Genomic DNA, 27,797 nt, shown 5'->3' on the forward strand with positions numbered 1-27,797 from the left:
GCTGAAGCCAACAACTTAGATCGGCGACCCATACATGTTTTCATAGCATCTTTAACACCTGTGCAAAAAGGCAACGCAGAAACAAACGAAACCGAAGCAGCCTCAATTTTCCATAATTTTCTTGAAGCTGCTAAATATAATCTAATTTAACAAAAACGAAACCGAAATTACACAATTCTAAAACTAAAAAAAAGAATCATGAAATATATATAAGAAGAAACTATAACCTTTGACAAATTCTTCAAGTTCTGAAGCACAAAGCTTAGACACATCGATAGTGTTCTAAACAAAGAGACGGTTGTCTTGGTAATCTTCTTTTTCTTCGACCTTCTCTAGGGCTTGTAGATTTGGGGGGGAATGAAATGAGGAGCCATTTTTGGTTTTAGCATAACTTTAAAGCGAGAGAGAGCTTCTCTACTTTTGAGAAAAAGTGAACTTAAAAAATGAGCGACAGAAACCTAAAAATGGAAAAGGGGATCTACGAGATTTTAAAATTTTCGGCGTTTGGAAATATAAACACCACTAAAAACAGGAAAACGGCAGTGTTTGTATAAAAACACGACTAAAGTACAATTCTTTAGCGGTATTTGTTGAAAAACGCCATTAAAGTACGAGTTTTTAGCGGCGTTTGTATAAAAATGCCACTAAAGTACGAGTCTTTAGCGGTGTTTGTTGAAAAAACACCACTAAAGTATGAGTCTTTAGCGGCGTTTATTTAGAAACGCCACTAAAGTACGAGTCTTTAGCGGTGTTTGTTGAAAAAACACCACTAAAGTACGAGTCTTTAGCGTCGTTTATTTAAAAACGCCACTAAAGTACGAGTCTTTTGCATCGTTTGTATAACAATGCCACTAAAGTATTAGTCTTTAGCGGCGTTTGTATAAAAACGCCACTAAAGTACGAGTCTGGATGAACCTATTGTGACGTTTTTATAAAAACGCCGCTAAAGTTATCATTTTGTGGCGTTTTCTATGTAAATGTCGCAATATGTTTAAAATTATGTTCATGAACTAGGTTGTGGTGGTATTGGTTGTGTTATTCGGGATTCTCGGGGCCAGTTTCTTACTGCTTGTACAAATCCTGTTCATTATGCTTTGAATGTGTTTCTTGTTGAGACTCTAGTTTGTCTGGCTGGGTTGTAGTTGGCCTCGAACCAAGGCTATCGACAAGTTATTTTAGAAGGCGATTCTCAATCCATCATCTCCCCGGGCTACCTCGCTGTCTCTCAATTTCTCTTATGATGGTCCCCTCTTCGACCAGATTAAGGAGCTTGCACAGTCATTTCAACATATTGGCCGCTCGGGTAACACAGTTGCGGATGCGTTAGCACGCGAGGGCTTGTCTACTACATCTCATGTTCGTTGGTTCGGGACTCCACATCCTCTCATCGTCCCTCCTCTTGCTGCAGACAATGTTATGTGATTTAGTTTGTTTTTCTAGGGGGTTTGTTTTAAGTTTTTGAACTCGAGCATGTATTCTATTGTTTGCATGGAATGAAATTCACGTTTTTCCTCAAAAATATATATATATATATATATTCGTATTAAAAATATATATTTTATATAATTTGTATTTTTAAGTTACATATTTTAAAAAATATATATTCATATTATATTCGTATTATTTTAATATTTTTATATATTCGTATTTTATGTTAATGTAAAAAAAATATTCTTAACTTTTATTTATTAATTATATTATTTGTTGTCTTAAAGAAAATTTTCCAAGATACAAGATATATATTTTTTATTTTATAAAACTAACTAGATGACGCTTTGGGCCAATGGTTTGGTTCTTCCCATTTCAAACATGGGGTCATGGGTTTAAATTTAATTTTCCCCAAATATGCGTTGATTTATTTTCTTTCAACCTTAGGGTCACCCTTTGATTGAAGGAAAGTAAATTTTTAAATTAAAAATAAATTAAAAGAAATTTAATTAATCAATCGAATGATGATGTGTCATTATTTTTAGCAGAGAGTCTACTAGATAGACTATCGAATAGCACTATTTGATGAGAGATATGAACAAGAGGCTTCGAGAAAACTAATATTTTCTGAATTATAAGAAGTTGGTAAGCAAACAGCAAATCCATGGGTATCTGAGCCCGAATATCTAAGGAAAAAGCAAAATATTTGAAGCAACGGGACCCTTTTGAACAACTTGTTATAATAGGAAAACCTTATATCTTAAAATTAATTCATCAAGTTGATGATAAAATATATGGGCATTCCAGTGAACATTGTGCACTAGTTACACAACAACCACTCAAAGGAAGGTCCATGTAAGGGGACAACGGGTTGGAGAAATACAGGTGGCTTGATTGAAAATTTTAAATAGTTAGATAGTATGTTTGATCAAATTAAAATATCGGTGGTCAAAATGATTTTTTTACATAGTTGGGTGGTCACTCGTGTAGTTTACCCTATTCTTTAAGAATCTTATAAATTCACTACAAAAACTAAAGGGTAAACTATGCATTTAATCACCTACTTATTCCTATGATTTTGTTTTGGTCATCTAACTATTTTTTAAATGATGTCTAAGGTTATAATTTTGTTTTGTTTTAGTAATTCGCAATTAAAAAATAAAGAGAATTGTTAACGTAATAATCTTTTTTTTAACGATGACATGATATTATCTTATAATGACACGTCAACATCATCATTAATTTTATAATGACGGATAACCAAAACAAAATTAAAATGACAATAAGTATAGTTAAAAAAATTGGATTATTGAAACGGGATCACATGGGTGTGACAAAATTCTTAATTTATCCAACACTAAATTATTATTATTGATTGATTGATTTAGGGTCATTACAAGATAATATTTGTTCAAAAGACTCTATCATTAGATAATGAACGCTCAACACCCTTATTAATGTTGTGCTTGAACACATAACCTCTATAAATAATAATTATTATTTTAACCTCTGAGTTCCCTTCACTGTGGACAAACTAAATTAGACCTAACAAAATAATGGAGATCGTCCACCACGAATCCCAAACAAGTAGTTGTTGTCCAACCAAACCCAATCTTCTCATATCCACACGAGGGGCGGCGTTAGATCTAAGGGATGGCTCACTGGTCCAAGCAAACAACGACCCTCAAATCTCTACAATCCAAACGATGAGTGTCCCCACTCCCGTACGTTATCAACATCAAAAACACCAAACACCAAACATCTAGCATCAGTCGTCGGACACTAGCCGATTACAAGGCTCCCAACATTGACCCAAGTTGTCTTGGACACTTCCCTTCACAGCGGAGTAAGATGTTAGCCGCCAGCTATAATCCCACCCACCAATTCCGGCTACCTAAACCAAGCCTAGCTGATACAACAACACCCAGAGTCCTCACCATCATTTCTTCAGTTTTAGAAAAGCTAGTGGCTCGGAACGACAGGCTCGTTGAGGCCCTGAGCGAGGGGTTAGATGGCGGTGGCTCTGCTGCTTCTACCGCGCAAGGGAAAGGCCTGAAGGCTTTTCATGGCGTCAGGGCTCCTAATATAAGCATACCAAAGTACTTGGAGAGGATATACAAGTACACAGATTGCAGCCCTTCATGCTTTGTTGTTGCATACGTCTATATAGACAGGCTTTTGCATAAGCACCCTGATTCTCTCGTCGTTTCCATGAACGTCCATAGATTGCTGGTTACCAGTATCATGGTTGCTTCCAAGATGAATGATGATTTGTAAGTGCCCTAATTCTTATGTTTTCTAAGAATTCGACTGACATGTGAAGGGTGAATATATTTGTGGTTTGATGCTAATGCAGGCATTATAACAACGCCTTCTATGCTCGGGTGGGAGGAGTGAGCAATGCGGAGGTGAACCGGCTAGAGCTAGAGCTGCTTTTCCTTTTGGATTTTGGGGTCACGGTTAGCTCCCCTGTTTTCAAGAGCTATTGCTTCCATTTGGAGAAAGAGATGTTGACGGACGGTGGCGGTGGTGGGAACAAAATAGAAAGGGGAATTATAAGCCCCGTTTCCATTGACGATGTGGCCGAAATATCGGTCGACGAAGATAGTCGAAATTTTTCGCCTCCTCGAGTGGCGGACTGAACTCCTTGTTTGCTTCGATCATGAAATAATATTCTCAAGTCAAGTCTCATCCAATTGTACCATATATACTTTAACACTAATGAAATCATCAATTAAAGAGTCTAAATCGAATATTTTCGCAATCACCTCTTCAATGTACACTACTAAAACATCGCTAAGAAAATTATCCTCCATTCGATTCCTAATCGTAGTTTTGACATGGCTCATTGATGAAAATGCACGCTGGCATGTTGATGTTGAAACCTGGAGAGTAAGCACAAGACGGATAAATGTATGAATAAAGAGGAAATGCAGTAGCTTTATGAGTGTCTACCAATACTTTGCTAAGTTGTGATAGCTTGGGTTCCCCTTCCAGTTTCAATCTCATCATCATTGGCAATCTTGTCATTGATTTCAAACCGCTGAGCTTGTTGCAACTCAAAAGATACATCCACAAGATTAATGAAGATGACCAACTTTGTGAAAAATTGACCTATGTGGATCACTTCTCTGGTTGTTGCAATCAAGGCTTATTGAAGCAAAACAACGAACATAGTATGCATAAGGTGAATCTTTCAACAACAAAGCTTCTAAGCCATTGAATTTTTCTCTCATATTAGATGTCCCATCATATCTTTGGCCACGAATATTCTTCGAACTTAAATTATGAAAAGTTAAAAAGATTAATATAAAAATAACTATCTAAACTATATTTCGAAAAACGTTTTAGTGCCTAAATGATTTTTCGTTAAAAATAAGTGTCTAATGTTTCCAACATTACATTTTTAAGTGTCCAGCTGTTAACCGTCGTTAAAAATCTCCGTTAAGTGATGTGTGTTACGTTCTGGTAATTTTGAGAATTTATTTAAAAATATTAAAAATATTTTTAATTAAAAAAAACAAACAGTTCGTGCTCCCCTTTCCCCCTTCCCCTCCCCTTCCCCCTTCCATAGTCGTCAGTCAGTTGTGCCCGTCACTGCCACTGTCATCAATATCGGGTCGACCCTCGATCAAACTCATGTTGGTCTTTCGTAGTAATCTATCACCGTTTGCCATGGAGAAACGTTCAAAGTTTCATCGGATTTTAAGCCTCTGTCGCTGTTTTTTCATCGATTCTAATCGATCCCGACGTCTATAAGTCACACCGCCACCACCATTCAAACCACTATGTAATTCCGATCAAAACTCAACCGATCGACGATGACGATGATGGCCGACGATGGTTGGCAATGAGGGTTGAAATGAGAAATTTTATTTTTTTTGGCATTTTATAATTTTAATAAAAGATTTGTTTTTTATAAATAAATTAAGATTTTAAATTTTTTTATTTTCTTTTTGAAAAATAATATTTTTATTATTAAAAATTTAGGAAAAAATATAATTGTAGGCACCTAAAAATATTAGATATATATATTTTAACAAAAATTCTATAAGTACTAAAACGTTTTTAAGCCTATTTGGGTACTTATTTTTTTGTATTAAACCTAAGTTATACAATGCTTGTTGTGAGGTTAACAATGCAGTATTTTTCACATGAACAAGAATTTTTAAAAAAAAAAACCGTTGTTCAATACTCCATTCTCATCGACAAACCTCAAAACAATTACCATTTACTCTGTTAATGATATATCAAGAATAACACAAAACTTGGTTTCTCTAATCTCTTTTCTTATATTTGCTCGCACTTTACTTGCAAAAATATGCACAATCTGCTTTTGATTTTTTACTATGTGGAGATGTATTACATTATCATACCATGAGGCTCAAGTTTTAAGGCTTGTTAAATACAGAAACTGGTATTTGAGGCTCAAGTTTCAATCGACCTTGAAATCTCACCAATATGTGATAGCATAAGCTATTGGTTATAACATCAAACTGATAACCTTAAATAATGAAAGAATCAAAGCATTGATGACGGCTTTTGTATTTACCCAACAAATGAAATGGTATAGGTGAAACATGGTACAAAAACTTCAACAATCATACTCCTCTTTCGCACACAACGAATCGCGTAATAGGAACGGTTTATGCCCACTCAACTCAGTCATATCGCCGGAGTCACCCTGCTCTAGCTTCTTTCACTAAATCCCCTCCCTGTTTTTAATACTTCCAACAATTCACAGTCCTCAAACCCTTTCAATTTACCACTTTCTCTCCACCGTCGTGAACCGTCTCGATTGCAATGGAGCCGATGCCAACGGAATCGGATCTTCCGAGCGGCGAGGATTTTTTGCACATCTACAACCCTAACCCTAACCCTAACCCTAATGTTCCGGACGGATTGAGCGGTAGCATCGTGAATGTTGAAAAGGAGGACGACGGAGACGGGGACGAAGAAGAATAAGAAGAAGAAGAGATACAAAACGAGGGTTATGACGGAAACAATGACTATGATGTTTCTACGCAGGACATATCCGGTTCCTCGGAGAGAAGGGAGCTCCCGGAGGAGCTTTTGAGGAGCGTGATGGTTCTTTCGTGCGAATCTTCCGCCCAGGGTGGCAATTGCGATGTGTACTTGATTGGGACTGCGCACGTCTCTCTGGCACTTGTTGGTTCTGTTCGGTTTAACGAGAAAATGTTGGATAGAATTTAAAAATCGTGATTTTTTTCCTAATTGAGCTTAAAGGAAACTTATCTGTAAATTATCTCAAGATTATCGGTGATAATCTTGGATGGGCAATCAGTATTGTAGAAAGAGATTGATATTTACTCATTGTGGTTTTGCAGGAATCATGCAGAGAAGTTGAAACTGTAATCAGTTGTTTGAAACCACAGGTGTTGGGGAAACTGTGTTATTTCCCACATGAACGTAGTTTTAAAATTAACCTAAAATGTCAAGATCAAAACCACCAAAGGTTGCACAGCGGATAAACCCGTCAAACTATTGAATATTGAAACACAATGGAAAAATCGAATAAAAACAATAAAGGAAAGAACACACTAAATTTACGAGGTTCGACGAGAATATCGTTTACTCATCGGGCACCACACTGGATGATAACTTCACTATCAACAAATATTACAACAAATAGAATTCTTTAGAATTCCCAAAGTGAGAGAATGAAGTAAACAAGAGGAAGAGAGAACTTGTTTTTGGGATGATTTCCAATGTGTACAAGTTAGCCACCAACCAAAGAATTTTCCAATGTGCACAAGTTAACCACCAACCAAAGATATCAACTTTGCCAACTTTCAAATTTGCCAACTTTCAATTTTGCTAACTTTCAACTTTGCTAATTTTTCAAGCCAAACATAACAAATCTCCACCTTGGCTTGAAATTACCAAGCCTACTCAATTTCTTCAACTCCCCAAATTTCATGAAGCTCTTGTAGTGCCTCTAATTGCGCTCACAAGCGCCATACACCCGAAGGTGCTCAAACTTTCAGGATGTTAATCAAGTTCAAACAATTATTGAACTTGATTACTGTTACCACCTTGGTCATCATATCTGCAGGATTTTCTGATGTTGCAATTTTCTGAAGTAGAATCTTTCCTTCTTCAAAGATCTCCCACACAAAGTGATACCTCACGTCGATATGCTTAGTCCTTGAATGGTAGACTTGATTTTTCTCTAAGTGAATAGCGCTCTGACTGTCACAATAGAGACTAATGTGACTTTGAACAACTCCCAAGTCTTCCATCAACCCGTTAAGTCAAATTGCTTCCTTCACAGCCTCTGAAACTGCCATGTATTCAACCTCTGTAGTAGACAAAGCCACCGTAGATTGCAAAGTAGACTTCCAACATACTGGGGCTTTAGCAAGAGTAAACAAATATCCAGTAGTTGAATGATGTTTATCCAAATCACCAGTATAGTCGGAATCAACATATCCAACCACACACTGACCAAGTGCTTCATCATGTTCAAAACTAAACCAACATCCACGGTTTGTTGGAGATATCGTAGAATCCATTTCACAGCTTTTCAATGTCCTTCTCCAGGATCATGCATGTACCTGCTCACAACTCCAACTACTTGTGAAATGTCAGGACGCGTACACACCATTGCACACATCAAGCTCCCAACTGCATTAACATATGGAACTTTTGCCATATACTCTCGTTCTTCGTTAGTTTTAGGAGATAACTAAGAACTAAGTTTCAAATGAGAAGCTAGTGGGATACTGTTTGGTATTTTCATTCATGCCAAAACATTGTAATACCTTTCTCAGATACTACTTCTGAGTTAAACAAATCTTCCCTCTCTGTCTATCTCTGCTTATCTCCATACCAAAAATCTTCTTGGCCTCACCTAGATTTTTCATCTTAAACTCTTGATTCAACTGAGCCTTTAATTTGTCTATCTCCTTTTGACTCTTCGAAGCGATCAACATATCGTCAACGTACAAGAGAAGATAAATGAAAGATCCATCTTTGAGCTTTTGCAAATACACACAATGATCATATTTTCTTCTAGTGTACTTTTGCCTCCTCATAAAGCTACCAAATTGCTTGTACCACTGCCTCGAAGATTGCTTCAATCCATATAGTGATTTGTTCAGCTTACAAACCCATTTCTCACAACCACCATCTTTGTATCCTTCTGGCTGAGTCATATAGATCTCTTCTTCTAAACCATCGTGCAAGAAAGCCGTCTTTACATCAAGTTGAGCTAGCTCCAAATTCAACTGTGCTACCAAGACCAACAATATTCTAATGGAAGAATGCTTCACAACAGTGGAAAATATTGCATTGTAGTCGATTCCCTCCTTTTGAGCGTAGCCTTTAGCTATCAACCGTGCCTTGTAGCGAACATCTTTCTTGCTATAAGATCCATCTTTCTTTGCAAATACTCACTTGCATCCAATTGCTCTTTTACCTTTCGGTAATTGTGCCAGTTTCCAAGTGTTGTTCTTTTGGAGAGATTGCATCTCTTCATCCATGGTACTTTTCCACTTATCACTTTCCAAGCTTTGTATTGCTTCTTGGTAAGTGATAGGGATATCATCATCAAAAATTGGAAGAGCATAGGCCACCATATCAACAAATCGAGCAGGTCTACGAATTTCTCTCCTTGGCCTTGTAACTGCAAATGGTTCTGGTGTCTCCAATGGTTATTGGGTTTGAACCTATTCATCTTCTGATTTTTCTATTGGAGTTGAAGAATCAGCTGCATCAACTTTCGGGATCATCGTCTGCTGAAACTCCACCTATTTTGGAGTATGCTTCACCTACTGCGGAGTACTACTTGTCTGGACAGCTTCATTTGTTACATTCTTTTCTAGGGCAGATTCATCAAAGGTAATATCTCTTCTACAAATTATCTTCTTGGTGTCTAAACACCAAAGGCTGAATCCCTTCACTCCATATGTGATTCCCATAAAGAGAGCCTTCTTTGCTCTCGGATCAAGCTTGGATTCCTTCACATGATAATAAACAGTGGATCCAAATACATGTAAGGAATCATAATCAGTAGCAGGTTTTCCAGACCATACCTCCAATGGTGTTTTTCCTCCTATCGCTTATGAAGGCAGACGATTGATGAGATGGCCAGCATATGTCACAGCCTCAGCCCAAAATGCCTTGCCTAACCCAGCATTAGACAACATACATCGAACTTTCTCCAATAGTATTCGATTCATACGCTCTGCCACCCCATTCTGTTGTGGTGTATTTCTAATAGTGAAGTGTCGAACAATATCATACTCATGACAAACGTCAAAGAATGAGTCACTTTTATATTCTCCTCCATTATCCGTCCTAAGATGTTTGATCTTTCTACTAGTCTGGTTCTCGATCATATTTTTCCATTTCAGAAAAATTCGAAGCACTTCATCTTTAGACTTCATCGGATACACCCAAACTCTTCTGGAAAAGTCATCTATAAAAGTTACAAAATAATGGTTTCCTCCCAAAGACAATGTCTTTGAAGGACCCCATACATCTGAGTGAATATAATCCATAATACCTTTTGTATTATGTATAGTGGTGCCAAACTTCACTCTCTTCTGTTTTCCCACAACACAATGCTCGCAAAAGTTCAATTTGCAAGCCTTTGCACCTTTTAACAATCCTTTCTTTGCCAGAATTTGCAAGGATTTCTCTCCAGCATGTCCCAACCGCATATGCCACAACTGGGTTGCGTCCAAATCATCACCTCCGGAAGCTGCTGCAACTGCTCCAATAATTGTACTACCTTGGTAGTAATACAAATTATTTTTCCTGATGCCCTTTATCATCACAAGTGCGCCATATGTGACTTTTAAAACTCCATCTCTCATAGTGACTACTGAGCCTTTGGATTCCAAGGCTCCCAACGAAATGAGATTTTTCTTCAAACTGGGCACATATCGAACATCAGTGAGAACTTTGGTTGATCTATCTCGATTCTTCAATCGAATTGAACCTATCCCAACAGTTTTACAGGTATTGTCATTGCCCATATAAACAACTCCTACATTTAGTTCTACTAAATCGGAGAACCACTCCCGATTAGGGGACATATGATAGGTGCAACCTGAATCTAATATTCATTCATCTGAATGGAATGTTGTTGATGAAGCAACCAATGATATGTCAGAGTCATTTGCATCATGCTCTATAACACATGCATCTGGAGCAGCTTTTCCTTTCTTCTTCAGCTTCGAACAATCTTTCTTCCAATGGCATTTATCATGACAAAAGGCACATTCATATTTTCCCAATCTGGACTTCGACTTTGATCTCCCTCTCCAGTTTGGCTTTTAACTTTTCTAGAGACCTCTTGCCACCATGGCCTCCGCTGCTTCGTATTTGCTCTCCTTCTTGGTTTTCTTCCTGAGCTCATAACTATACAAAGAAACAGTTACATATTTAAGCGTTAACATTATCCTTACCATGAAGTAACGTTGTCTCAAGGTGCTCAAATTCATCTGGAAGAGATGACAACAACATCAAGGTCAAATCTTCATCTTTGAAGGTTTCATCCATGCCCAATAAGTCTGTCACTAGCTCATTGAACGTTGTGATGTGTTCATTCATACTGGTGCCTAGTTGATAATCAAATCTGAACAATCTTTTCTTCATGTGGAAACGGTTCTGAGAGCTTTTCTTTAGGAATTTTTCCTCTAATGCTTTCAACATCTTACTTGCAGAAGTCTCATTCTTGTAGCTATACTTCTGCTCCCTGGAAATACAAGATCAAATCGTGTTGCACGCCAAACGATTGATTGTTCCCCATTCTTTCTCCTCCATATATTCGGGCTTTTCTTCCTCAATGGTGATGTCTAGACCTTGTTGGAATAAAGCGTCTAACACATCGCCTTGCCACATGCCAAAATGACCAGATCTATCAAACAACTCCACTGAGAAATTTGCATTTAACATCACCCTCCTCACCGGTCCAGATGAAGAGCTTGATGTCTCAACTGATCCGTATTTTGGCATTTTAATTCTAACGAACAATATTCAATATCACAAACTGTATCTTTTCAGCAACGGAACCACCAGGATAACCTTAACCGAATATCTGATACCAATTATTGGGGAAACTGGGTTATTTCCCACACGAACGTAGTTTCAAAATTAACCTAAAATGTCAAGATCAAAACCACCAAAGATTACACAGCGGATAAACCCGTCAAACTATTGAATATTGAAACACAATGGAAAATTTGAATAATACACAATAAAGGAGAGAACACACCAAATTTATGAGGTTCGACAAGAATATCGTCTACTCCTCGGGCACCACACCGGATGATAACTTCACTATCAACAAATATTACAACAAATAGAATTATTTAGAATTCCCAAAGTGAGAGAATGAAGAAAACAAGAGGAACATAGAACTTGTTTTTGGGATGATTTCTAATGAAATACTTAGGCCTGTTTATAGTTGAGTTTTAAGAACTAAACTTATAAATAACCTAATATTTTTAGGGATCAAAGATGAAAATAAGTTGGCCACCTACCAAAGAATTTTCCAATGTGTACAAGTTAGCCACCAACCAAAGATATCAACTTTGCCAACTTTCAACTTTACCAATTTTCAAATTTGCCAACTTTCAATTTTGTTAACTTTCAACTTTGCTAATTTTTCAAGCCAAACATAACAACAGGTGCTTCTCTTCTGAAACTAATTAACTATTGATTCATGGATGGATCATCTAGCAGGTTAGCTGTCTGCGTTTATATTGTATCGGGGTTTCAAATCACGGTCCGAAAACGTGATTTCGTCCGCGAAATAGCATTTTCGCCGCCGTCTGAGTTACCCGCAATAGCGCCCAATAGCGCCTGCGATGGCCACAATCACAGTAAACCTGAAATGATCGAAAACACGACCGCGCCCGCGATTTAAAATGACTTGGAACTCACCTCAGCAATTAACTTGAACTTCGAAACTCACATGCAATTTTTGAAAATAAAATTTGTTTACTTCAGGTTGTTTTCTTGGAGTTATGCTCAAGTCGAGTTGCATATGTTCTTTCATTAGTAAATTATTTGCTTTTAAGGAAAAGGGGTTAAAAGTAAGGCTTCAGAGATTGGAATTTGGATATGGAAGAGGTTGTTTTTGGTGTACTCTTTTGATATTCTTGTGCATTCTCTAACTACACTTGCATAACTTAGTTATGAAACTAGGCTTTTGTTTTGATTGTAAAACTGTTAAATTTTCATCTTGTAACTTAAATCCATCGACTACTAGGTACCAACCATGGGAGAAATGATGGATATATGGGGGGGAAATCATAACCTGTTTGGTATCCTTTACAGCTGGTTTCTTGCAAAGGTACTCGTCTCTTAGTACCTTTTGTCCATGTTCCTTGAGGATTGTTGTTGTTCCCTTATTGAGTAAGCAATTTATGTGTCCTGAATCATTACCGATAATGATAGGTTGCTAGTAGGCTCGAGGTTTTCCCTGGGTCTAAAATTTGTGTGGTTTTTTGAAGAAGCAATAAAGTATGGTGGCAAGGTTATTCTTGGCGATCATCCTGTACAGGTATGATGTTTCACTGGTTACATAGTAGGATCGCTTCCTAAAAGAAAAGTTTGTTGTTTAAAGTTGTTGGAAAAACACTAATTTACATTCAACAATCTAATTATTGTTTAGAGAAGAGTTGTTGAGAAGATAGACACATTTTAAATTTATGTTTCTTAATAAATGAAGTTGGACCACCATATCTTGATCTAATTGCTTTAGGAAACCCTTAGGGTGCATATGGTTAGAGGAATACTTCATCACTGGGTAATTATCTTTTCCGCAAAATCATTCATGCATTTGATTTGCAATCATTCCCTCAATGCGGTAATGATACGTTACCAACAATGCCAACTATTCATAAAAAATGGTGGGAATTCTATTTCCACCTATTTCTTGAGTAATGAACGATTCCATATTACCCTAAAATAATACTTTTTTTGGCACTTGGATGTTGAAACCTCCTCTTCTCTATTTATTTATTTCATTAATAAACAAAATTTCCCTAAAATAATTTGATTTATATTTAATCAATATTTTTCAGTTTTAGCAATGAAATTTTTTATAGACTCTTGATCAAATTGTTTAAAATGTCGATAATTTGATTAGTTAACTAAATAATTTAGATTTGAGTAAATTTATATTACATTCCTACCAAATTAACCAAACAAGTTGATGTAACATTTCCAATAACGTGTCAAGTAATTTTACATTCCCGTAATCCTATTCCTAGAAATGATGACTTGTCTTGATGGTCAGTATTTTGTGAACTCACCAAATCTGAAATCTGGTTGTGAAGCGCTACTTCTCTGAATGCATCAAGAGCTTCCCTACTTTTTCTTCTAGTTTCTGATGTCTCAGATGATCTATCAACAAAAAGGATTACAAATGGCTTATTTGCAGGTAAAGCAAGCGGAAGATTGTGGCCACCAAATTGTAGCTACATTGCATGGGAAGTGAAAGAGACAGAGATAGAAAAAGATATAATCAGTAAAGGAAAGACGAGCTATAAGGAAATAAAATCTATTTTTTTTTTAAAATAACTGCATTGCACATGGAGATAGGAACTTAAATATAAATCTACAGGAAATAGGCAAAAAATGGCAGTTGAACTGCCACCCTTGAGCATGAAAATCAATTGGACTACATGCATGGTAATTATACTATGCTTGCTCACAGTTAACAAATGTATTGTTAAGGAGCCTTAGACACAACTAGATAGCAGTAATGCCAATGGTGGTACGAAAGATAGCGACCAAGTTCCTTTAATCCACTATGCTTTAGTAATAGGAAAAATGCGTAATTGCAACTTCAAGTTAGAGCCTTTGGAGTAGAGGAAGGTGTAACAGGACTAGCAGAAGCATACTATCCATGTGTCCTACCCGTGATAAGAAAAAAGAAGCAAATACCGATGTGCCCGTTTTATGTATTTCAATGTCATACAATCAACCTAAGATCATTCTTTTCCCACCAAGCATAAAACACCATAAAGAAGTTATAAACCAATAAGGCTTTCACCACAATCTTTTGGAGGCCACTGAGATGTAGAAAAATTCATACCTCGTGAAGAACTGAATTGTCTGTTATTAAGGTTTGTCTGGAGGAGTATCGTGGGTTACGTTCGTGGATAATCTTAGCAGGCGAGTGTAGAGAAGTGCATTATGGATCGTTTTAGTCATTATGGCAAGGTGATTAAGGTGTTCATTCCATTTGTTAATAGGAGACCTTATTACAAGGAAAGTACGTTTGCCTTTGTGCATTTTGCTGGCAAAGATAATATGCATTTTGCAATTGAAAAGATGAATAACATCTCGGTCGATGGGAGGAGAATATCGGTGTCGATTGCTAAGTATCAGAAGAAAAGTATTTCGAGGAGCTTCAAGCGTACTAGTGTGGCGAGGTCTACAGATGCTAGTGTAGATGAGTTGCTCAGGAAACTACCATTATCTCCAGCTGCAGGTTCTGGAAAGAAGGAGATGATGAATAAGTTTTACAATGGAAGGTCATATAAGGATATAGTTGTGGGAGCAAAAGAAGTCGAGGGCCAGAAAGTGGGGAGTTTTGGAGCTAAGATGGAGGTGAAGAAGCCGTTGGAAGTTTTTATTCCAATGGAGGATAGACCATGGCTTAAATCGTCATTAACTGGTATTTGTAAGCCATTATTCAAAGTTGAGTTTGTGCAGAGGGCGTTAAGAACTGAGGGAATCAATGTCAAAGTGGTTCAATGGGTTATGCAAAAAACGCATGTCTGGTAGTTTTCCAGACTGTTGAGGAGAAAGTTGCAACAATGGAAAACAAGTGGGAGGCTTTGTCATTTTGGTTCGAGAGGTTGGAGCATGTTATGGAAGAAAAGGGTGTGCCATTACCTTACTGTGTAGTTTCTATGATTGGTGTTCCTCTAAATTGTTGGTCAGTTCCTTTTTTCACAAGCTTGGCGTCGAGATGGGGCAAACTAGTTAAGATACATGAACAAACTGCTAAAAGAGTGGATTGTAGAGTAGCTCATATGTTATTGAGGCTTGAAAGTCCTTTTGATATTCCTCCCCATGTCACTATTAATACGTTTGGGAGATCGTTCATGATTAAGATTAAGGTGGAAGGAAGTGAAGATTTTTTTCCGGAGTTAGAGGATATGGTTGAAGATGACGGAACAGTAAATAATGAGGAGGATAACTTGCCGGAAGAGAGCAATGGGGATGATGTTGAAGAGCAGGAAGGGAGGTTGGGTAACCAGACGGTGTCAGATATTCAAAACAGCGTACAAGCATGGGTTTTGGACTCTCCACAAGGGGAGCGTACAAATTTCGATGGGCGGTTGGAAGGAAAAGGGGTTTTTCAAAATTTAGTGGTAGTTGATGTATGTGTATAGGAGACAGTTCTGGGTGATGTCCAGGGAGAGCAGAGAAGGTTGAGGGCTGGTACAGAAGAGAGAGAATGGGTGGTAAACAGGGGTGGGGTCTCCTTGGGGCTTGATAATGTTGACCAAGTGAATGGACTTAATGGTACCAAGGGTAGGGTAGAAGTTAATGGGGCCGTTGAGGGAAGTCCAAGTTCATATAGAGGTGGTTACAAGCCTGATGAGTTAGCTGATATTAGGGGGAAAGGTGGAGGTCCTCAACAGACTATTTTGGAGGGATCAGGGATAGATTTTGCAGCAGTTCAGTTTGGATCTAATGGGGTGCAAGTTAATAAAGTTCCTACAAGGAGGTGTTCTTCTTCCCCTCCAACAAATCGAATTCGACCTAATAATGCTGCTACTATTTTCTGTGACAGAGTTTACAACAGGTATACTAAGAAGAATATAAGAGGTGAATCGGAGAAGGTTTTTCAGCAGTTGAATTTTCGATTGATAAAGATGAAATGGAATTAACTTGACAGGTTAGCCAAATGTTAGGTGTTAACTTTAAGGGGGGAAAGAAGGATTTTGCCGAGAAGTATTCGGAGTCTAATTTGGCTAAGAGGGAGAAGGGTGGGTATTAACCCTTATTTGGTTTAAGGTTTTTAATTATTTTTTATGGTTCGTGTATCTTGTGTCACTTGGAATATTAGGGGTTTAGGTAGGAAGGAAAAGGCTAGGGCAGTGAGAAAGGTGGTTGTAGATAAGAAACTGTCGTTTCTTTTTCTGCAAGAAACGAAATTAGAGGTGGTTAATATAGGTATGAGAAGGAAGTTGGGGGTAAATACCTAGGTGGGTTGGTGGAGTCTTCGACAGTGGGAGCATCAAGGGGTTTGGTTACTCTGTGGGATGAGGACTGGTTTGTACCTCAGTTGGTGAAGATTTCTCCAAGGTTTATAGCTTTGAAGGGTACAATAAAGGTTAACCAAGAGGTGTGTTGTTTTATTAATGTTTACGGGCCCTCAGTTGAAGCCGATAAAGAGGCATTTTTTGAGGAGTAAACCTGTTTTATTTCCTCATTGGGATGCCCATTATGTGTAGTTGGAGACTTTAACGCTCATTTGTCACAGGAAGAGAAGTTGGGGAAATCACTGAATGAAAATTCAATTGTGTGGTTCAGGGAATTTCTGTTTCAAGAAAATTTAATGGATCTGCCTTTGGTGGGAGGGAGTTTCACTTGGGGTAATAATAGGGAAGATCCTACGTTTGTGAGGTTCGATAGGTTTCTTGTTTCAGACATTTTTTAGGTTTATTCTCGGATGTTGTTCAGAGGTTATTACCAAAATTAATTTCATACCATAATGTTGTGGCTTTGGAATCCAGCAAGCTAAATTGGGGTCCGAAACCCTTCAAATTGTTCAATTATATCATGGATGAGGAGGGTTTTAAGGAAGCAGTGGAAGATAAAATTTCAGAAGTTAAGAGTAGGAAGAGGCTGAGCATTGAGGAGGTTCTTAGAGAAACAAAGGTGGAAATCAGGAATTGGTCTAATGAAAGCAGAATGCAATTACACAGTTTGATTGACAGCAAAGAGAGGCTAATCTCAAATCAAGAAGCTCAACTACAACAAAGGAATTCTCTCGTTTCTATGGTGGATATTGCAAAAGTAAAAAGTGAACTATGGTCATTGTATAAAAAAGAAGAATTAGTTTGGTTCCAAAAATCAAGGGTGCAGTGGATTATGGATGGGGATCGGAATTCAAGGTACTTTCATCAATGTGCTACAAATAGAGGGAGGATTAATTCTCTTAATGCTTTGGATGTCAGTGCTAATTTGATTGAGGAGCCGATGATGATAAAAGTTGTTGTTTTTGATTTTTTCAAGAACGCTTACAATGCCATTCTGACGGTTGAAGTTGAAAAGCTGGAATTGAATTTTACTAGGCTTTCGGAGATCAAGTTGCACAATTGGATATGAATTTTTCGGAGGGGGAAGTTTTGGAGGCAATAGATTCTTCGGATAGCAACAAAGCTTCGAGTCCAGATGGGTTGAATATGGGATTTTTTAAGAAATTTTGGCCAGTTTTGAAAGGAGATATTCATAAGTTTTTCGAAGATTTTTATGAAGGGAAGAAGTTTGGGAAAGGTGTCAATCATTCTTTCATTACACTAATTCCGAAAAAGCAGAATCCGGTTGCCATTGAGGATTACAGACCAATCAGTTTGGTAGGAGGATTATATAAAATTTTGTCTAAAGTTCTGTCAAGAAGGCTAAGACTGTGCATGGGAGGGTTGATTGGTCAATCTCAATTTGCTTTCATTCTGGGAAGACAGATTTGTGACTGTTCCTTAATTGCTAATGAGGCCATCGATTTCTGGAGGAGGAAAAGAAGGGAAGGTCTCGTCTTCAAAGTGGATTTCAAGAGGGCTTATGACACTGTTGATTGGGATTTTTTAATTCAAATTATGGAGTGTATGGGTTTAGTAGAAGATGGAGGTCGTGGATATATAATTGCTTAAGTTCAACTTCTATTTCAGTTCTCGTTAATGGCTCTCCTACTGAAAGTTTTAAAATATCTAGGGGGCTGAGACAAGGGTGTTCTTTATCCCCGCTCATGTTTAATCTAGTGGGTGAATTTTTGAATTTGTTGTTGTCTAAAGCAGTAGCTTTGGGGCTGTTTGAGGGTTTTTAAATAGGTTCTGATAATTCTTCTTCGATGCTGACTCATTTACAATTTGCGGATGACTTGATCATATTTTGTAAAGCTTCTAAGGGACAGTTAGCAAATCTGAAGAGGGTCTTGGTTGTATTTGAGTTGTGTACAAGGCTACAACTGAATTTGGTGAAGAGCAGAATTTTTTGTATTAATTTACAAGATCAGATTGTTGGGGAGTGGGCAGAATCTATTGGTTGCTTAAGAGACTCTTTTCCGACAGAATATTTGGGATTACCATTGGGAGCAAAGATAAATTTTATTCAACTATGGGATTCGATTGTGAAGAAGTTCTACCAGAAATTGGCATGCTGGAAATTATCTTCTCTATCCATAGCAGGGAGGATAGTTTTGATAAAATCAGTCCTGAATTCACTCCCTAATTATTATATGTCACTTTTCAAAATATCAGTGGTTGTGAGGAAGAAACTGGAATCTATTATGGCCAACTTCTTGTGGGGTTCTTCGGCTGAGAAGAAAAAGTTTCATTGGATTAACTGGAATGATGTTTGTAAAAATAAAGAGTTGGGGGGATTGATAATTTCGGATCTTAAGCTACGGAATAGAGCTTTACTGGGAAAATGGGTATGGAAGTTTGGTTCGGAGAAGGACTCTTGGTGGAAGACAATGATATGTTCCAAGTATAATGTGGGAACGAGTTCTATTGTTTCAGATGATAATTTTCCCTCTAATGTGTCTTGGATTTGGAAAGGTGTTGTAAATAACTATCGGACTAATGACTTATTTGGGTTATGCTTTCGAAATAATATTGTGCTTCAGGTGGGAAAAGGAGATTCAATTAGATTTTGGCATGATTCATGGATTTCTAACTATTCCTTGAAGACTATGTTTCCAAGGATTTTTGCACTATCAGTTAATAAGGGGTTGTGGTTGATTTTGGGTGTATGTCTAATGGGGAGTGGGTGTGGGATTTACAACTTAGGAGGAACTAAATGGACAGTGAGTTTGAACAGTGGATGGAAATGATGGTATTGTTGGACAATTTTTAACCTCCGTTGAAGGGTGAAGACCGTTTGGCGTGGAAAGGTAGTGGGGATGGTGTGTACTCGGTTCAATCTTGCTCTAGATTAGTTTCAAGTTTGTCAGAATCAAATAATTCATGGTTGGAGATAGTGTGGAAGGGTTTAGTTCCACCAAAAGTGGAGATATTCATTTGGCAAATTATTCATCAGAAGTTGGCTGTTAAAATTGTCTTAATGAGAAGAGGAGTCAAAAATATTGTATCCCCTTTATGTGTGTTATGTGGAGTGGAACCAGAATCGGTCAGGCATTTATTTTTTTCCTTGCGTCCAGGTTTGCCAGATTTAGGTCAAACTCCTCCGTATGTGGAAAGTTAATTTAGTTCTCCCTAATAGTTCGAAAGGCTTCTTGCTTTCTTGGGCGCAATTAAGACCAAACTCGTGTATTTGGAGATTTATCCCATGAGCTATTTTGTGGTCTGTCTGGCTGTGTAGGAACCAGATTGTATTTGAGAAAGGCAAGTTGGATAGAGCTAATCTTTTTTTTTTTGTGAGGTATAGGGTGGGTTCATGGTTTTTAGCTAAAAACAAGGATGTGTCTATCCAAGTGGACAACCTCGTGGGAGATCTTACTTTGGCGGATTTGCATAAGTCCCCCTCTAACTTTCGATAGTCAAGAGTAAAATGGTGCCCTCCTCCTACAGGTTATTTTAAGATGAATGTTGATGGGGCTGTTAACTTTGATTGGAGAAGAAGTGGTATTGGTGGAGTTCTTAAAGATGCCGATAAGAACAAGATGGCTTCTTTTTATAGAGCATTAAGACCTTGTTCTCCTATTCTTGCTGAGATATTTGCTATCAAAGTGGGGTTAGAAGTGTTTTTTGAGTCAGTTTGGAGGGATAAAGGAATTCTAATTTTGGAAAGTGACTCGTTTCTTGTTGTGAAGTGGATCAACAGTCCGGAACTTTGCCCGGTTCACCTTGTTGATTTGATTATAGAAATTCAGAAGATAGTTGTGCAGTCTAATGTTATCATTAAGCATATCAGCAGATGTACTAATGTGGAAGCTAATTGTCTAGCTAAGTCAGGAATTGGTTAGTGAGTGAGGAGGTTGTTGTTATGAGTAGTGGTTATGGTGTATTATTTTAGTTATGGTTCTATGTTAGGTAATTTTATGTAATGTTTGGAATCTTATGTAATTATGGGTTATTAATATATTTAAGCACTCTTTTCCTCCTTCCTCTATTTGTCTCCTTACAAGAGGCAATTATGAGGAAGGTTTTTAATGAGGCCTTCTATTCCTATCAAAAAAATTAAGGCATTCTTGAGTTCATCCTCATCTTTAGTAACTTTTGAACAACCAAAATCTAAGCCTTTCGGGAGGAACTAAGAACTCTCTTCTAACATCAATCAACTTCGAGAAAAATGAATCAAAGTGCTTGTACTCTTTTAAGGTACAGCTCAAACCAAGACCAAATTGCAAATTTTCACTCTCTCGTGAAGAAACACTATCATTTACCATACTAAACAGAGTAATCCAAGGAATTTCAGCAATCCCATTTTCAACACCACATTTCAGCATCCCACTTTCCATTTCCTGAGTTTTAAAAACAAAAGTTTAAGCAACATTACCTCTAACCCTTATCCAAAATATTCTCTTCATTAATTAAATAAATTAAATCTGGGAATGAATTGAAGAAAGAAACTACCAGCAACCTTAGGTGTCAAATCAGTTCGACTTCCATTATTCTTGACCTTAGCCACTAACTTGGGAGCCCAACCGCAAAATTCAGCTAATATCAAAGCTTTGTCAGTTGATTCGAGAAACGATTTCAAGTCCTCCTGAGAATTAAGGGGCTTTAAAGGAAGTTCCTCGGGAGAAGCAGCTGACATGTAAGGATGAATAGAGTTCAATATACTTCGAGCTCGAAGCTTTCCTTGGTACTTACAAGAAAAGGAGTGATCATAATAAAACACCGTTATTCCATCCCAAGCACCAATGGAATCGGCCAACATTTTCTCCGTGTTCCTGTGAATAAACATCAATTTCAAGGAGTCAAACTCCGTTGACTTATCGGCAACTAACCGGGACACTTCCCACATAAGGGACCGGGACTCGCCGCACCCTGTAAAACAAATGAGAAAAACGTGATTACAGATTACAATTTTAACACACACACACACACACATATATATATATATATTCGTGACCGTGAACTGAACTCCGACAAACAATTTGAATTGAATTTGTAGGTTACATGGAACAGTGACGAAAAGGAGAGTGGAACAGTGACGAAAAGGAGAGTGCGAGGGTGGCGACGGATCTGAGAAGAGAAGTTTAGGTTGGTGAGGATCTGCCATTCCCCCACGCCGTTTGATGCGCTATCAACGACTGACCATAAAGCAAGTGAAATTATCAAAATGGGGATCGAGAAAATGTTCTTCATCGCGTTGACGATTTATGTTGCAACGAACACAAAAACACCGCTGCTGTTTTTTTCCCAGTTCAACAGCCCAAATGGAATTAGGCGAAGCGATGGAGACCCGAATTTTGGATCGGATATATGTACATGGTTTTTTGAGCTATGCGAAACCCAAAACCTCGTGAGTAACTAAGGTGCTCATTAGTTTAAAAAAAATACTATAACTAAGGTGCTTAACGAGTAAATCTCATGAGTAATTCGAACTCGACTCGGTCAAAACATGGTAAAAATTTAATTCGGGTTGATTCGATTCAAACTCAAGTTCAACTTGAGACCTTAATGAATTAAGTCGAACAAAACCCAACTCGACTCAATAAATTCGCAAGCAAATTATTAATTTTTTTATATAATTTTTTAGTAGTTATCTTAAAAAATTATTTTATACACTAAAAAATCAAACCTTATTTATTATTTTAATATATTTGTAGATTGTTACTTTGGAGTTTAAGCTTTAAATTACTTCACAAACAACGAGTCGAGCAATGAGCATTGAGCTTAATGAGCAACGAGTCGAACAACAAGTTTTCTTATTGAGCACGAGTCGAGCAAAATTTTAACAAGCTTAACGAGCAACGAGTTGAGTCGAGCAACAAAATTTTTTAACGAGCACGAATCGAACAATGTTTTACTCGTGATTGACTCATTCCATAAGCACCCCTAACTAGAACATCTTTGAATATTACGTTTACACATTATCGACTTTGTAGATGTCACACTAAAAATCATTGAAGTGATCTAATATTTCATGATTTTGGAAACCCGATTTATTAAAAAAATCATCATTCAACTTTATTTTAACTCTTATTTTAGTCATCAAACTTTAAAATTTTTAATTTAATCATTAAACTTTTGATTTATTCCTATTTTAGTCACAAGAGTATTAAATAATAAATAGAAATGTGATATGCCAGTCACGTGTGCTGATGTAAACTATATTTTATTGGCATGAACTCCATTGATCATCCATGCCATTTTTATATTTTTAATTTATTTATTATATTTTATTCCTCTAAAGATGAAATTTTTATGGTTTAATCATTGTGTCACGTCAACATTGTAATTATTATTCTCTAATGTCTTCTTCGAACATTGAAGATATCGATAAACTTTCTTCATTCTCTCATATCACTCTATCAGTTTAAATTTTACCTAAATAACTTCAAAATTCATAAAATCTCAACCCTAAACTCAAACACCATGAAACCTCAAAATACTTTGATCTATAATATCTATCATTCGATCAATGTGGAATCAAGATATACAACTTACTTCTTCCTTTTTTTTACCTTTCATCATTGGAACTTGGTAAAAAATGTTTCATTGTTTTGGGGATATTTTATAATTTTAAATAGGAAAAATGTTGAGTTATAATGTCATTATGTATTTAGCTGTAGAGTGACCAAAATATGAGTAAATCAAAAGTTTAGTGAATAAATTAAAAATATTAAATTTTAGTGCCCAAAATAAGAATGAGAAAAAAATTAAATGATGAAATTTGTAATTTATCCTTGTTTAGAAGAGAATCAGAGAAATTTTAGTATCATGAATTAGTAATCAACCTCTTTTTTCAAATTATGGGTAATGCTTACTTTCATGTTATCACATGCAAATTAATTCAAACTTCATTTTATTTTTTATAAAAATATCATTTAAAGATCATTTAAGTTTCGTTCAATAAAATAAAAAAAATTAAATGATTTAAAGAGTATGTATATATGTTTGTATGTGTATATATATACATATGTATTATTTTCATTGTTATATTTGATTGTAAATATGAACAATTTAAAGAAATGTTTTTTCATACAAACTAAATGACCTCGGTGGTAAAGAAATTGTTATTATTCCTTGAGGTTCTATATTTGAGCACCAGAAATGTCATGTGTTTGAGCGTTCAATATCAAATGGTTAAGAGTTATCTTTGAACAAGTACTGCTTTATATATTATTTACCCTAGATTAATTGAAAAACATGTTTTTATCATTTTGATAATTATTATTAAGGTTGGATTCATGATTTTATGTTTAGAATAAAATAATAAATTTATTTTAAAGAGTGAAAGTAAATTATTAATAAAAAATACTTTTTTAAAAATACAATAATTTAATTTTTTTTATAAAAATGATACAACTTAAATAAATATTTTTCACAATCAATTTTTCCATTTATAATTTTATCTAAATATTTATAATTTAACCTACATTTCATTTGTAAATTACAACGTGGAATCATATGAACTTATATAACATGGACTAAAATCTTATGTAATCAAGTTATTGTTCTTTAAGCAATCATATTTGGTCGATTGTTCAAGTTGTTTATTTTTATTTTTTATATTTACTTAGGTAATGAGTTCTAAACTCACTAGAAACATTCTCATTCTTTCCCCTACGGTCTATCATTTCCATTCCCCTCTAGATAGGATTAGGATTAGATTTAAAATTTGTCAAAAAAATTATCATTCTTTATTTATTAATTATATGATTATTTAAATCACAAAATAATTCTACTAAAATATCATAATGAAATGTTACATATATATTGAAAGCTAATTTTAAATATTAATCTTTGTAATGATATTTTTATAAATCTATTATCCTCATAAAATTCATTTATTCACATAATTTGATTATTTTTGTTCACATGTTTGATACAGCGATATGGCGGCTGCTGTGGACAGTGTACGAAGATGATTGTTTTATTCATCGGAATAAAGAACAAATTCTCTCATAACATCGGCTAACACATTATTTTCGTCTCCAGTTCATAACAAGATATTATTATGAAACAGACTTCTAACTTGTTTGAACACCTGCAAAGAAAGCAAGAACATTAAAATCAACAACTCAACATTCCTCTAAATCTTTGAACACCTTCGCTTGACTTTGAGGTTAAATCATCTTTGCATTCAGACTTGAGGCGCCCATTCTTGTTACGCTTGGATTTCTTCACCTTTTTCATATTTACTTTAGAAGTCGAAGCAACAGCTCCGACAACCCCGTCCGTACCACCACCATCGTAGGTCCAGAGCGGGACTTCGGAAGTATCCATCCCTGCTCTACACCGAGTCTGTAGAATTTACGAACGGTAAAATCAGTAGTTGTTTCTTAAGAAAAGATTCAACAAAAGAGGGAGTTCGAGCCAGGTATTTAAATAACGATTGCGTAATTTAAATCTCTGATTCGAATTTTGAACACTCGAAGAACCGCACCCTTGATTTGCTCCTCAATTCCATTCCCGGTTCATCCATCCTGAAACAGAATTAAAAGGGAAAAAATGAAGAAATGATCAGTCTTGGATTGGAAATGAAGAGGAAAAGCATAGGAACTAAGGAAGAGAAGATTCGTGAACCATATATATTCAGCTACGATCTTTACGGTGGTGTCGCTGGGGTTAAGGTTGATGAGATCGTTGTGGATAGACATGGCAACTGCTTCTAGAGGAAGAAATTCGAAGAGAAGGGGATTTGTTTGGTTGGTAGAATTAATCAAATAAATAGAGAAGATGAGAAGTTCTAAGAAAATATATGCTTATAGATAATAATAAAAATAAATAAACACACTTGTCATTGGCGATGGGATCTTCAAGGTAAAACGAGACAAAGGCAATTTATTCTTAAACGCTCACACATCTAATATAGTATTTCTGATGATCGAACTCAGGACATTAAAGAATAACAATAATTCTTTTACTATTGCCGAATACTTATGGAAATGTTTGGGGTGCTTTCTTCAAGGTTTATACATATAGAAAAAAGAATAAGAAAACCAATTTTAGGCATTGAAGTAATCGTCCTTTGCAATTGCAGTCATCATGCATGCATAATTTTTATCCCTATTTTGTTTGATTTCCACCTCGTGTAAAATCAATCCCCGGCTTCTGTTAATTTTGTATTGGGTCTCTTTCTTTCTTGAATTAATCATTAATATCTTATTAAGTATTAATCGATTATTTCGGATCAAATTTTTATTTTTATATATTATCTTTCGAGTTTGATTCTCTACTCTCTCCGATGCAAGTATTATTTTCTTGTTTTTCTCAAGTTAACTACACAATTTGTATTGAGAAGTTGACAGGTTTTCCTCAACTTGAGACGTTCACTCTTGGAACTCAAGGCAAGAAAAATGATTTCCTTTTCCCCTTATTGATAAATTATTATTTTTGTGGGTTGTGGATCTTATGAATTGTTGTATCCACAGGAAAAACCGCTGCAATGGAGAAAACCATTGATCTTTTGGTGCTTGAAACAATTTTGTTCTCAGAGGTGAGACTATGAAGGTTGGTTTTTCTTGAAAACTTTTATTAAATTAAATTAAATTTAACCATTTCTGAAAAATAATGGGATGCTCTTGATCCCTACGGAGCTTAGTGCGAGCATCCGCCCCTGATCGAGGGTCCCAAGGGCATCTGAAATATGGGTAATCTTGATGCTCCAATGAAGAGTGAGGCGTCGTCGGATCCGCCGGATGATGGCCAATTTATGCATCATCTGCGGGGAAGTTCAGGATTCTCACCGCCTCATAGTTGTCTATCTCCACTTCCATATTCCTGAAGCCATGGCTCCAAGCAAAAGAGAGACCGTCGAGACTGCCCATAACTCGACTTGGTGGACAGCACCGTCCAATGTTTCTATGGTAGCCAACTAACTACACTCCATTGTTATCTCGCAAAACACCTCCGCTAGCAGCACCCATCGTGGTTTGCAAATTAGAATTTAAATTGCAAGTTGTTTTTTTGTAGTACTGTTTTCTTTAATTTTTTAGGTGTGTAATAGTCATGCTTGTTTTGAGATCTCATTGTTAGGACAACTAAAAATTAATTTTGAAATCGTTGGTATGATTCAAACGACATAGCTGAATTTGAATTGATAATGCCGTGGAGGATTGTTAAATTTATTAAGCTCGGCTCGAATTCGAAAGTAAAAATTGAAGCATCCATTGAGCTCGAAAAAACTTGAACTCGAAACATTATCAAACTTAGCTCAATTGAAACACAAATTCAAGCTTGAGCTCGAACTTGAACCTTAAGCATATGAAGTAACTCATGAGTTTTTTTATTTGAGTATGAAGTAGCTGACTTTGGCTAGTCTCATTTACAACCATATATGTGAATCTCTATCACGTATAAGACGCGATTTCGATATACTTTAGGGTAAATTGCATTAGATACCATTGAACTTTAGGTATTGTATCATTTATACAACTGAATTTTCAATTTTGTCATTTATAGTAGTAAACTTTGATTTTCGTTTCAATTATACTACTGAACCGTTAAATCGTTAATGACACGATGATGTGGCTGACAATTGTCGTCGTAACACCTCACCAAAACGATATCGTTTTGATCAGGCTATTAACGATTTAACGGCCTAATGTTATAATTGAAACAAAAATCAAAGTTTAGTGTTATAATTGGCAAAATTGAAAGTTCAATGATATAAATAATATAATGCCTAAAGTTCTGTGGTATCTGGTGTAATTTATCTTATACTTTACTGTTAAATATTTAATATCAATTAGTATTATAATTACATTTTTTTATAGAATTCACTAATTTTATTCAAAATAGAAAATATCTTAAATTATAATAAAAATTTACAATCATAATCTTAAATTAAGCACATAATTAGGATAATTTTCTATAATCATTGAAACAGAAATTAGCAACTTAAGATCACATAAGGACCATACAAAGAAATATTAAAAAACTAACCAAGAAACTCGAACAAAGATAGATACAAACAGATTTGATCGTATCGATAAAGGCACCACAAAATGATATCAAGCTACTAAAAGACTACCGACAAACCGCAAATCAGACTCAAGTGACGTGAAAAGT

The 27,797-nt window shown here is 36.1% G+C and overlaps 2 protein-coding genes across 2 annotated transcripts; both read left to right on the forward strand.

Moving 5' to 3' along the window:
• Positions 1 to 2,967: 2,967 nt before the first annotated feature.
• Positions 2,968 to 4,325, forward strand: LOC120202118 (cyclin-U1-1-like). Its single transcript, XM_039202593.1, has 2 exons — positions 2,968 to 3,701; positions 3,785 to 4,325. The coding sequence occupies exons 1-2, from the start codon at positions 3,280 to 3,282 to the stop codon at positions 4,068 to 4,070; spliced, it is 708 nt and encodes a 235-aa protein (XP_039058524.1). The 5' UTR covers positions 2,968 to 3,279; the 3' UTR covers positions 4,071 to 4,325.
• A 13,431-nt stretch (positions 4,326 to 17,756) lies between these two features.
• LOC120202126 lies at positions 17,757 to 20,575 on the forward strand. Its single transcript, XM_039202598.1, has 3 exons — positions 17,757 to 18,255; positions 18,480 to 19,208; positions 20,181 to 20,575. Exons 1-3 carry the CDS (start codon positions 17,757 to 17,759, stop codon positions 20,573 to 20,575), a joined length of 1,623 nt encoding a protein of 540 aa, XP_039058529.1.
• Positions 20,576 to 27,797: the final 7,222 nt, after the last annotated feature.

This window comes from Hibiscus syriacus, unplaced genomic scaffold, assembly GCF_006381635.1.
Source record: "Hibiscus syriacus cultivar Baekdansim isolate YM2019G1 unplaced genomic scaffold, ASM638163v2 tig00008222_pilon, whole genome shotgun sequence".
Classification (NCBI taxonomy): domain Eukaryota; kingdom Viridiplantae; phylum Streptophyta; class Magnoliopsida; order Malvales; family Malvaceae; genus Hibiscus; species Hibiscus syriacus.